This window comes from Carex rostrata, chromosome 9 (genome assembly GCF_964058835.1).
Source record: "Carex rostrata chromosome 9, lpCarRost1.2, whole genome shotgun sequence".
Taxonomy (NCBI): Eukaryota; Viridiplantae; Streptophyta; class Magnoliopsida; order Poales; family Cyperaceae; genus Carex; species Carex rostrata.
In genome coordinates, this window is record NC_135926.1 from 6812239 (window position 1) to 6824861 (window position 12623).

General features: G+C 36.1%; 1 protein-coding gene across 1 annotated transcript; it reads left to right on the forward strand.

Annotated features, from left to right (window-relative positions):
- Window positions 1-2437: 2437 nt before the first annotated feature.
- Window positions 2438-10088, forward strand: LOC144559086 (tubulin-tyrosine ligase). The gene is made up of 15 exons (XM_078308022.1): window positions 2438-2782; window positions 2875-3132; window positions 3798-3922; window positions 4173-4386; window positions 4519-4644; window positions 4774-5030; window positions 5120-5227; window positions 5664-5805; window positions 6032-6212; window positions 6380-6537; window positions 7312-7635; window positions 8152-8226; window positions 8436-8505; window positions 8847-9004; window positions 9755-10088. Exons 1-15 carry the CDS (start codon window positions 2510-2512, stop codon window positions 9902-9904), a joined length of 2619 nt encoding a protein of 872 aa, XP_078164148.1. The 5' UTR covers window positions 2438-2509; the 3' UTR covers window positions 9905-10088.
- Window positions 10089-12623: the final 2535 nt, after the last annotated feature.

Genomic DNA, 12623 nt, shown 5'->3' on the forward strand with positions numbered 1-12623 from the left:
GTGTGGTTAGGTCTTAAGTTTTCTGGGTTTATATTGCTATGTGTGTTTAGTTTATCTGTGTAAACTTTAAACTATGGTCTCTTTATTTATAATAAGTGTCCATTTCAATTGGATTTTAACTGAAATTCTGGTTGGTAATTAGAATGGTGCACCAGCTTAGGATTGATCTTTATCTGTCTTTAGCCTTGTTAATTTGAATCAAAATGTATCTATCCTTCAATTTTTTAAATATAATTTTACCTAAACATAATTGCTTAATACCCTTTTTGATTTACCCATGTTTGTTTAATATACTGGTTCCTTCTACAATCAGATTTTTGGAGTCCACAATAAAAACAAGTCCTAGATAATTTCAGATTGCTTGATGTTGGTTTAGGGCTTCTTAATTAATTCAACATCCTCTTGTTTGGTCTTAACTCAGTTGTGTGACTTGATTGTCTCTTGTTTATTCTTAGTTTGTGAACAGTAATTGATTTGTGTTATTAATAAAGTACATTTAATTTTAAACCCACGGGTGAGGTATTATGAACTTGTGTTTATGTAACTTGATTCGAGGGCAGTTTGTCTTTTGACAATTTTGGAGAGATACTTGGGCTCTTATCAGAACTAATATCAAATGAGATTTCAATTTCAATCGAATTAAAAAGAATTCAATTAGGTTGATACCGTTGATTCGGACTTGAACTCTTGATTGAAAAGAACTATTCACTATGAAGAAATAATTAGTGAAGAATTAGAAAACATTCAAATTATTATCCTAATTTACTGATTTTACCACTCGACATCTAATTAGAATTGCAGCATATGAAAACAAGAAGATGACGATGTTGCTGATTTATTCTTACAATCAGAATTTTTTGATATTGCCGTCTCAGGCCACGCAATGAAGTCATGAAGAGCAGTAACGTATTTCCCTGATCGCGAGATTTCACTTCAGCGATAGCTTTTTTCCCCCTTTTTAAAAAAAAAAAATGCTGACAACCACTGTCAGTTACAGATGCAAAAAGTAAAAACTAGAAAAATAAAAACTACAATACAACCAAAAACAAAAAGAAAAAAAAAAGAAACATCAAACAGCGTCTAGCAGTATTGCATCCACGACTACGCATCTTGTAACACACATTCCTCAATCATCTTCGAATGGAAATTTTTCCTTTTAGAGATCTTTTTGTTCCTCTGCTTTCAAATCGTCTAGCAAGTCGATATAAAGTAAACCGATAATTGCTTTGCCCCCATCCCCATCCTTGTTGCATTACTCATCGATTTGTTCCATGTATACTTCACCGTTTCCACTCTTGTCATCGGACGAACTCCTAGGATTGCTTCCATCATATTCCACAATCGGATTGTCTTCATACATGTAAAGAACAGGTGTAATATGGACTACATCACCTAGCACACATGACTCACAATTTGAGAAACAATTGAAACCTCTTCTTACCATCATCCCGTGGATGAGCAATCTACACTTCAGTAACAAATAGATGAAGATGCAAATTGTTGGAGGAACCTTGTATCTCCAGGTTTTAGCATATGGTCAAGCTATCCTCCCACCTTCCACCAATGTTGAATACACTGATTTGGCCAAGTAGTGCCCACTTATTTCCCACCTCTATATAATCTGATTTGCCATGTTCATTTCTTGACATAACCAATCAAAGATTGTGTATATGCTGGCCAGAGTGGTCCATAAAAAGGATCTGACCTTTGCCAACTGTGCCACCTCTATTAGATTACCTGGTTTCCGTTTTAAAGACACAATTTTCTCCGTCCATAGACAATTTAAGTTAGTATACAATCTCCACCACAACCTTAAGAGTAAGGAAATATTTATTAACCTCAAATTGCATACTCACATACATCCATATTCTTTAGGCAAACAAACTGTATCTCAATTAATTAACGATATACCTGTTCTATTGTCCTCATTTTTTCCCCACAAAAAGCCCCTTCTAATTTTATCCAACAATAAATATATGCAAATCATTTAAATTTATACTTTCAACTCTTTACAATATTCCTCTTCCCTTTTTTTTTTTGGAGCACGCTCTTAGTATTGTTTATAATTAAGCAGATAATAAAAATTAAAAAGACTAAAGTGTTCTCTAATCTCTATTTTCTTTAAAAAGACTAATTATAGTGTTCGGAATTATGTCTATTGTGAGGGCAAGGATAAAAATATATGATAAATTGAAGTAAAAAAAATTCAAAATAAAATAATAAAAGAAATAGAAAGAATTGTTGTTTAGTTTTAATGGGGAAGTAAGATATTTTGATGTAAAAATTAGAAAGCTTGAAATTTTGATGTAAAAATTAGAAAGCTTGAAATTTTGATGAATATGAAATTATGAATATATGATAGCAATTGATAATAATAATAATAATAATAATAAAAAGATAAAATCGAGACCCTTGTACCCTAAACCCTCAGTCTCGCTCCAAGCCTCCAACCCACTCATTCTGTTCTCTCCTTAACCAGCTGTCCAGCTCCTCAGGCTCTCAAGCCGCCATGTCCACTCCACGAATCAGAGACTTCGATGATTTCGCGAAGGTTCATTCTTTCCTCCTGGCAGCGTCTGGCCTCCCGACGCACCTCCACCATCGGCTATACGCCAAGCTCACATCAGAGACCTTCGACGGCGGCGATGTCTTCTCCATCGAGCCATGTGAAGGCGGGAGGCAGCGCCGCCTCGTACTGTCAGCCGAGTCCCTCTCTAAGGAATCGGACTTGTTCCTTGTTGACCACGCCTGGTCCTTTCGCCTTCCTGACGCACTCAATCAGGTTTATCTAATGTCCTTACTTCATATTTTGTTATAAAATTCAATTCTAATCCATGGTTAGAGAGTGTTTAACTTTTTGGAGATTTTGTGCAGTTGAGGGAAGTGCCAGGACTGGCAGAGAGGATGGCGGCACTGATGTGTGTGGACCTTGATAAGAAAGGGGAGACTGAAGAGACAGAGAAAGAAGAATTGGACTTGAGTGAAAGAAATAAGATTGCATTGGAAATTGTGGAGAAAGAGATGTGTAGACTGAAGGAGAATGGAAGGGAATCTGTTGCATGGTTGGAATTTGAAGAGCTGGGGATTGATGATGAGATGCTTTGCTCTCTTGATCTGTCAACTAAGTTCCCGGTTAGCCATTTTTTACCATTTTATTTTTAAATTTATCTATTTAGCATGTTTCTGCTTGGCTTAAGTACCCACCTTTCTGGTGTTTTACTGATCTGGCATTGGTTCTTCTAGTGGTGACTAAATTTTGAGCAAACAAAACATTTGAAGTGACAATATGCAACTTTGTACGTATAATGTATGGTGACCATTCTAGCTACAAGAAATCTTATTGTGGAAGAAAGCCTAATATTGTCCTCGTTTTTCCAAATTAGCCTCAAAGTCATCCTCTATGGTCTGTTAAGCAGCAAGCAAGCCAAGATAATTTTTTTAAAAAAAAGGTTGGGTGGAGAACTGGTACCATACAGTCCTGTACATACTGATTAAAAAATTTACAGAACCCGACTCTTACTGCAACCAGCAACATTGATGCTTGTATTACTCTACTAAGCAATCACAAAGGATGAATATGAAATATGGCAGTGGTACAATTGCAAGGACAGTATTGTATTGGTACCATACTGTGCTGTAATACTGATTTCTTATGGTTCTGAACCTGACTAATTAAAATTTTCGTCTGAATCAATTATATAATTGCAAAAACTAAATATTAAAGTCCTTGTTATCAGTTGCCTTTGTCTATGCTTTAACAAATCGGTTTATACTGTTTTTTGTTTTCATGTTCTCAGAACTTGGTTGTGCTTAATCTATGGGGAAACAAGCTTCAGAATGCAGATATAGTAGTGCAGGAAATCACCAAATGTAAAAATCTGAAAGCTCTCTGGCTTAATGAAAATCCAGTTCTAGATAGCTGGTACGGTTAAAATCTTGTTGGCTTTTAAAACATTTTACTATATATCAGTGCTTTAGTCTTTCTTATAATTGCAACCAAAATGATTTTGGTGGTTAATGTGATTGTTGTGTCTTAATTGAGCTTCATCCAAAGATGCACAAAAGATGTATAGGATCCAAGCTAGTCTTTGACCATACCGGCCAGGTTTCTTACGATTTGTATTATATTTAAACTTTAGCAAAAATTTTAACTTCTGATTTCAAAATTACAGCTCTGATAGTATTGCAAAAGCATTTACTGAAGCTCTTCCTGCATTGGAAATATACAACTCGTGTTTTACTGCCAAATTTGGTTCATGGGCATTAAGCTTTTGCGGAGGTGTTATTGGACCAGATAATCTTGACTTCTCAATGGATTGCTCTCCTGCTTTGAGTGGGATTACATCACTTGACCTATCCAACAGATGTATCCACAAGCTACCTGAGGTGAGCTGCACTGAAGTTGCTTCATTTATTACTGTTTTACTTTGCAATTTGGTTTGAGCAGTCAATCTCTGGTTTTGTGTTTCTTTTTTTCATGTTGTTAAATGATTGATCTCTTTTGTTGAAACCTTTCAGACATTTTCTCCTAATGCGCTGCCGAATCTTTTGCAACTGAATGTTAGAGGCAACCCACTAGACCAAGTGCCAACAGGAGAAATGCTCATGCTGGTTAAGAGTTTTACTTGCTTGAAAGAACTAGAGGTAATTTCACTTGCAGCTTCTCAATTGCCTAAGAAAGGTATTCTAATTATAAAAGGCATCTTGGAGAAAAGCTTCATATATAATCTCTATAAGGGTATTTAACAGTTTTAAGTTCATGTTTAATTGAAGGTTGATGTGCCGGGACCTTTAGGGAGTTGTGCTATTGAAATAGTAAAGTCATTACCTAATCTATCTATGTTGAATGGAGTTAGTACATCAGTTATAGTAGAAAGTGGAAAACATGCGGTGGACACTGCTCTTCTGCCGCGGCTGCCAGAGTGGGACCCTGTAGACCCTCTCCCTGACAGAGTGGTTTCTGCCATGTGGCTCTATCTCATGACATATAGACTTGCTGATGAAGAAAAGATTGACGAAACACCTGTGTGGTATATATTGTTACTTGTTGGATCCATTTCATATTTACTCCCCCTTTGAACCATTTGTTGAGATATCTAACTAAATTTTTGGATTTCAGGTATGTGATGGATGAGTTGGGGTCAGCGTTGCGGCATAGCGACAATGCAAACTTCAAGGTTTCTCCTTTTCTCTTCATGCCAGATGGAAAAGTGACTTCTGCTGTAAGGTACTTGTATTCATAAAATAAAAATATTATGTTGCTTAATGTCTTTATTCATGTTTGGAAACTTCTATTTTGAATATCAATCTGTGATCTTGGTATTTCCATACCTGAGCTGGTCTGATTTTGATCAAACAAAATATATCTTGTTTGTTGGAGAATTGATTGCCATCCAATCGTGCATATTGTCTTTGACATGAAACTTAAGTACATCCGTGTGGATACCTGCCGATTTCTGCTCTCTTATATATTAGCTGATCCAGGTATGAACCTGTGGAGATTGGGTTTACTGAACTTAATAATATTCTGTCCACGAGTGGCACCTGAAGGGGCATATATTTGGTCATCACAAACTATACATATTAATGGGCAAACTCAGTGGCAAATTTATGTTTGCATTTATTTTGAATTCTATTTTGAGTTGACAAACTTTGCTTTTCAGTTATTCAGTTCTATGGCCAATTCGAGATGTTCAACAAGGAGAAGAGTGCACACGCGATTTCCTTTTTGGTATTGGTGAGGATAAGCAGCGATCTGCTAGGCTTACTGCTTGGTTTCATACACCCGAAAATTATTTCATCCAGGTAATTTTTTTTATTTTTCATTTTCAGATTTTGAGATAAGTACATAATGTAAATACTATTGACATTGCTGATGACATCAAATTTCAGTTACTAGTTGAACCACCAGTAGGTCCCCTTGCGTTCTTCAATGAAATAAAATCTCTTAGCAAGTTTTTTTTTTTTTTATCAGTGTGGCAGATGAATATAATTATGTAATTTCATTTACGGTATTTGCTTCTTTTCACAGGAATTTAGAAAATATAGCCAAGAGCTGGAATCAAAGGTGTTGGGCCCTCCTAATAAGAATTTACATGGAGGTATAAAATCAGTTACTGGAAGTATACTTCCCAGTGACGGGCGTCCTCTCCGAGTGTTAACTGATATACCACAAGTAGAGGAGTTCTTGACTCGGCCAGAATTTGTTCTTAGTAAGCTGTTAATTGTTTTTGGAGTATGAATACCCATTCTTTATATCAACAGTTCATTTAATATTTTGGCATAGGAATATCTGACAAGCTCATATCTTCATTTTGCTTCAAACTTGCTTGCATCTGACGTTATTTACTCAATTTTTTACTATTGAAACTAAATGTAGCAAATGAGCCGAAGGATGCCGACATCATATGGACAAGCTTGCAAGTGGATGCAGAATTGAAGAAAGCACTGGATCTGAATGACAGCCAGTACACAAATCAATTCCCTTTTGAGGCTTGCCTTGTCATGAAGCACCATTTAGCTGAGACAATCCACAAGGTGTTCGTTGTTCACCTTATTTTTCTCTGTAATTATACATGTCTGCATTACTATTCACCCTTACTAGGAAAGAAACCGTTAGAGCTTGCTGTATCTAAAGCCAGTACAGATAAACTTTGGGATTTTTCCATAGCTGTTTTGCCAAACCTGAAATGCAACTATGGAGTGTACTTCTGAGGAATAATAGCAACTAGCTAAGAAACTAATCTTATTTATTCTGGAAAAGTGGAAAAATTCCAGCTGCTTCCATTAAATTTGGGAAATAAACAAAATACAGTTTCATCCTTAAATCTGATAAACTTCTTAAATACTAAAGTAGTAATGAGATCTCTAATGGTTTCACAAAAGCTCATTCCCTAAACTCAACAATTAGGAATTTATAGATCGGCAAAACAGTACTAAATGTGGCATCCAAAACCCTACTACAATAAGCATCAATCCTAGCTTTAGACTTGCATCTTGTCTTGTTCTTCATCTCCATGGAGGTCTGCACCGTCTTTGCTTTTTTCAATTTGTATCATGGGCTAAAAGCTTGATGCCAGTCTGCTACTCCATGCTGTCCAAAAAGAGTATAGGGATAAGAAGGAAATAACCAAAGCCCTATGTGTTAAGTCTGAATACCCTTCAAAATGCATTTTTTTATGGTTAGTCCCCATTATCCAACAGAAAGCACAACTAAGAGTGTAGCAGTTATCCCTAATTGGAAACACCATGTTTTAGTAAAAAAAAATCTCATAAATTGAACAAAACACCATGTTTTGCTTGTTTCTACAGGCACAAGGGTCACCAGAGTGGCTTCAGCCCACATATAACCTTGAAACACAGCTCTCTCAGCTCATAGGAGATTACTTTGTAAGAAAAAGAGATGGCATTGATAATCTGTGGATACTGAAACCATGGAACATGGCACGTACCATCGACACGACCGTGACTGGTGATTTATCCGCAATTATAAGGATGATGGAAACTGGCCCCAAGATATGTCAGAAGTATATAGAAAGACCGGCTTTGTTTGGAGGGAAGAAGTTTGACCTGAGATACATTGTCTTGGTCCGGAGCATGCGCCCCTTGGAGATTTTTCTCTCTGATGTTTTTTGGGTATGTATTCCAAGTTTGTAGGAAATTTGTTGTTGCTCAGCTCTCTTTTTGACAATAAATAGAAATTTTTGATGAACTGCCCCTTTCTTATCAACTCACTTGAACTTGAGAAGTAGTGATGATAAAGCGGCGTGTTGGAGTTGAACCATAATATTTGTCTTCTTTTTTTTATTGGAGGGTTTGTGTGTGGATGATACTTTTGGTATTGAAGAACTATAAAGTGCCCCAAATCAATCCTCCCCCCCCAACCAAAAAAAAAAAAAATTTGACTGTGGGAGCCCGTGTGCAGTTATTGTGGATGAAGGGGGCATAGTTGGGGTCACTGTATTACTCATATTGGTATTTTATAGGAGGTATCTATAATGGGTCCTGTGTCTGGTGGAAGGCACAATAATTCTTGTTCTGAACAGGATGTGTCATATACACGTGTTTCCTATTCTTGCAAGGTTATACATGGAATTGTCTATTGTTTGTTATGTTTCCTAAGTATAGTTATCATGGCACTCACTTTTTCAGGTAAGGCTAGCAAATAACCAGTACACTTTAGAGAGGAGCAGCCTTTTTGAATATGAAACTCATTTCACTGTTATGGTAAGTAGTTTAGCTCATTTTGGTTGTAATCTCATAGGTCTCAGAGGTGAATTAATGAAAGTACTTTGATGATTTGTGCAAAACAAAAAAGTCATCTTATTTTATATGTCACATTGTCGATAATTAAGTTCAAGAAAACCTTGGGGCTTTTATATTATGTTCTTTTACATATTTATTTGTAAGAAGCTTTTATCTGATTCTACTTCCAGAATTACATTGGAAAACTGAATCATAAGAACACGCCTGATTTTGTTAAGGAGTTTGAAGAAGAGCATCAAGGTAATGTACATGTACTCTCTTTTGTAGTAAGGCAAATTGCCTACCAGAAATTTTTATTAAACTGAAGAAAAGATTAGTGTCACATGTTCATTTTTAATCGTGAACAAGAGAGTATGAAGGTGCTACATTCTAGTGTTGAATCCTAAAATACAGTCCTAACAACATGTTGCCTGGTCATGTATCTTTATTAATCCTGTCTCGTAAGACTGCTTCATTTGGCTGAGTGCATTGGAAAATTCAGTTAATTTTGCTCTTTCCATATTGTACCAGTACTCCCACTCACCATTTTTTATGTGATTTTAAGGTAAAATTTTATCCATAATATTTTGTCTGTGCTGTAGTGAAATGGATGGAGATTCACGATAGGATTAGAAAAATGATAAGGTGCATATTTGAGTCAGCTGCATCAGTACAGGCAGATATGCATAGCTCTCAATCTAGGGCTATATACGGGGTCGATGTGATGCTTGATAGCCTTTTTATGCCTAAAATTTTGGAGGTACACCCCCTTCTCTCTCTCTCTCTCTCTCTCTCTCTCTGAGACACAGGGCAAGTATCTGTAGCAATGATTAAATAGCAATTACAGAGGTATAGCGGGATGGTTAAAAAAAATAAGCGATTGCACTAAGTAGCTAGCTATAGTGCCGATAGCTAGCTATATTATCGCCCATAGCGCCATAGCTTTTAGGGTCCGAAAAAGCTATAGCTAGCTATTTAGAACACTGATCTGTAGTGATGATGAGGAAGATGTACATATCGTTTTTCTCTCTCTATTTAGCCAATTTATCTTTTGACAATTATAGAGGTATAGCGGGATGGTTAAAAAAACAAGCGATTGCACTAAGTAGCTAGCTATAGCGCCGATAGCTAGCTATATATCGCCCATAGCGCCATAGCTTTTAGGGTCCGAAAAAGCTATAGCTAGCTATTTAGAACATTGATCTGTAGTGATGATTTGGAAAATGTACATATCGTTTTTTTCTCTCTATTTAGCCGATTTATCTTTTGACTGTTGCCTTGTTGTGATGAGAAATATAGTGGTTTTTTTGTTTGTTTGCAATGTGATTATTTTGGAGATAAGGTTGGGGTTACTGTTTATACTGGGCAGCAATAAACTGTAGCTGCAACAGAAATTGCTAGTGAAAGTTGGAAAAAATGGACTTGCAATTATGATCAGTTTTGCATAATTGGTCATTACAGAAAAGATTGTTGTAGCTCAAACGGTTAATTGGAGTAACATTCTGTGCAGGTGACATATTGCCCTGACTGTACCAGGGCTTGCAAGTACGATACACAAGCTATTTTAGGGAGTAAGGCTCCTGTTGAAGGTCGTGATTTTTTTAATAACGTCTTTGGTTGCCTATTCCTTGGCGAATCTACAAATGTAACACCAATCTAGTTGAAATTTTCCCTTTTTCATTTAGTGTAGAAATCTGCTTGTAATTGTGGTGCCCAGTTGGATTTTTGAAACTTTTTTTTTCAGTCATTGTATGGTTGTGTACTTTTGTTTTATATTGCTTGTGGATTCTCCTGCAAGGATTTGAAATTTCACCAAAGACCACACTATTAAAAGAACACTCAAATCTGAAAATATTAAAATGTTTTGACTAAGTTTATTACAGTGATGATTTATACGGTCATCTTAGGAGCATTCGGAATTTGATTTTTAAACAACAACAATGTAGTAAGACTATCAGGAGGCAACCAGTCAGTTTTGGAAATGATAGCCAGTTTCAACGTGACGTAGAGAAGAGATTAGGCTAGTGATTGCATTTGCAGAACCGAACAGAGTAGCATCCATAGCTATTTGTTGCAACTTGCTGATCATCCCCTTTTGAAAGAGTATTTTCTCCCAAGATAAACTGGATTTATTTCAGCTGGAACAATGTGTAGCTAAAGCTTGTTCTTAAGATTCACCACATTTGAGCATAACTCGGGGGCATAACCAAACTGATCAGATATGTAGCTGCTACCAGTTGTCTAGTAAACTTTTGGCTCGGTTCTACTCATACAAATCCAATCTGCTTGTAGATATGTAGCTGCTACCAGTTGTCTAGTAAACTTTTGGCTCGGTTCTACTCAATACAAATCCAATCTGCTTGTAGCTGTGTACGGATTGGTTGACATCTTGAAACAGAATTTGTTTAAATCTATGTTACTCCGATACTTCAGTATAGGCGCCGTACCTGTATCGGAGCCCGTGAACTGCGCTCGTATCCGTGAGCAGCGATTGTGAGCGGAGCCGAACCCGTGAACTGGGCAAACGCCAGCGCGCATCGCCCGTGAACCGCGCCTCCGCAGCCGTGAGCTGCAACTCCGACCCTGTGCACCGCGCAAACACTGCCCAGAGGAATAGCGGGATTTGATCTTGGGAAAGCTCACTCCTGCGCAAAACACTACTTGAAAACCAAACTTTGAGATCGAAAAAATAGCTGAAAATAATATAACTATTCGTATACTTTGTTTAGAAATATGGAGTCTAAAGACTCTCAACTCCATTGGCAATAATATTAATTAGAAAAGTTATGTTGAAATTTAAATGCTCAAAATTTAGTTACATACTGCTAAAAAAATGTAACAACATTGAGATATTAGATGAATACTGAACTTATTTAACTGCCATCTGGTTAGAATCTCTGAGCTCGAAATGAAGCGGCTTAGCAGCCTTTTTATCACAAAAAAATTATTTCTTCCTTGGTTCTATCTTAGATGTAAAAAATGTAAAATATTCTGTAGCGTCTAGGAATATACAGAGTGTTACGATCAAGAATTGAGAGATGAGTACGGGCACATTGAAATAAACCAGAGATGAACGATAATGGCGATACTTGGAATGAGGAAGAAGGGATAAATTTAAATTACACCATAACTACTATAATTATTTGGAAGGAACTGCAAAAGCTTCAGTGCTAGAATTTTTTCTAAAGTATTAATACATATGTACGCAAGTATTTATACATATCACAGAAATATTTGTACCTATGAGATGAACAATATTTACGTTAATAATAGCCCCCAACCAAATCCCCCAAACGTTCCCGCACTGTCCCCGCAACAAATTAGCATAACTGTCGGGGGGACCGCAAACAATATTTCAGCGATGAATTCTAATACCTAGCACGAAAATATTTAAAATATTTATACCTATGCACGGAAGTATTTATATCTATGAGATGAATAATTTTTACGTAAATAATTATTTTCTTAACCAAATCTCTTAAACGTCTCTGCACCATAAATATCTGTAGGAGACTACTCAAACTAAATTGGGGAACCATACACATTTCTAAAAATATTAATATTGTCATTACTATCTGGGGGGAGTGCAAAACTTGATATTTTTTTTACATATAGTACTGGATGACGTCTAAAAGTATTAATATCAATTATTGTAAGTATTTATACCTATGTACTGAAGTATTATTATTATGTATATATATTATACAAAGTTTAATTTTCAAGCGTTCGATCATGTCAAGTATTAATATCTTGTTTTGCAAGTATTTATTCCTATAATTATTCCTATGAGGGTAACTAATTTTGTTAGAGGAAAGTTGACACAAGGATGATTGGGGAAGGTTGATCCAGGGATACGGAATCCCTATTACTTCATTAAAGGAAGGTTGACGCTGGGACCATTGAGAGACTGGAAAATAGATAATCATAACAAGCTAAGTATCAAAGTATTAATATCTTATTTTCAAAAATTAATACCTTATTTTCAAAGTATTTATACTTATAAATGTTGATGCAGAGGAATTCACATCCTCTCTAATACCTGATAAGAAAATCTTTTACAATTAGTAGATCTGTACCGTTCTTTTTAACTTGGCACAAATCTCAAAGCCCAAAAATACTGCCCCCTATTGTAGCCTGAATCTCAAACCAGTTGAGAATTAATCTTAAATCGTAAAGTGAAGGTAATCATCTCCAATACCTGAGAGGATACGAATCCGATGCAGAGACGAGTGCGGAACAGGAAAAGAGAGAACCATAATACAACATTCATATATTGTTTGGAGAGATAAAGGGGGACTGGAAAAGGTTGATTCATATAATTATTCTTTATTAAGTCTATTTAAAACCCTGTAATTATCATTAATCTCGAAATTAAATAA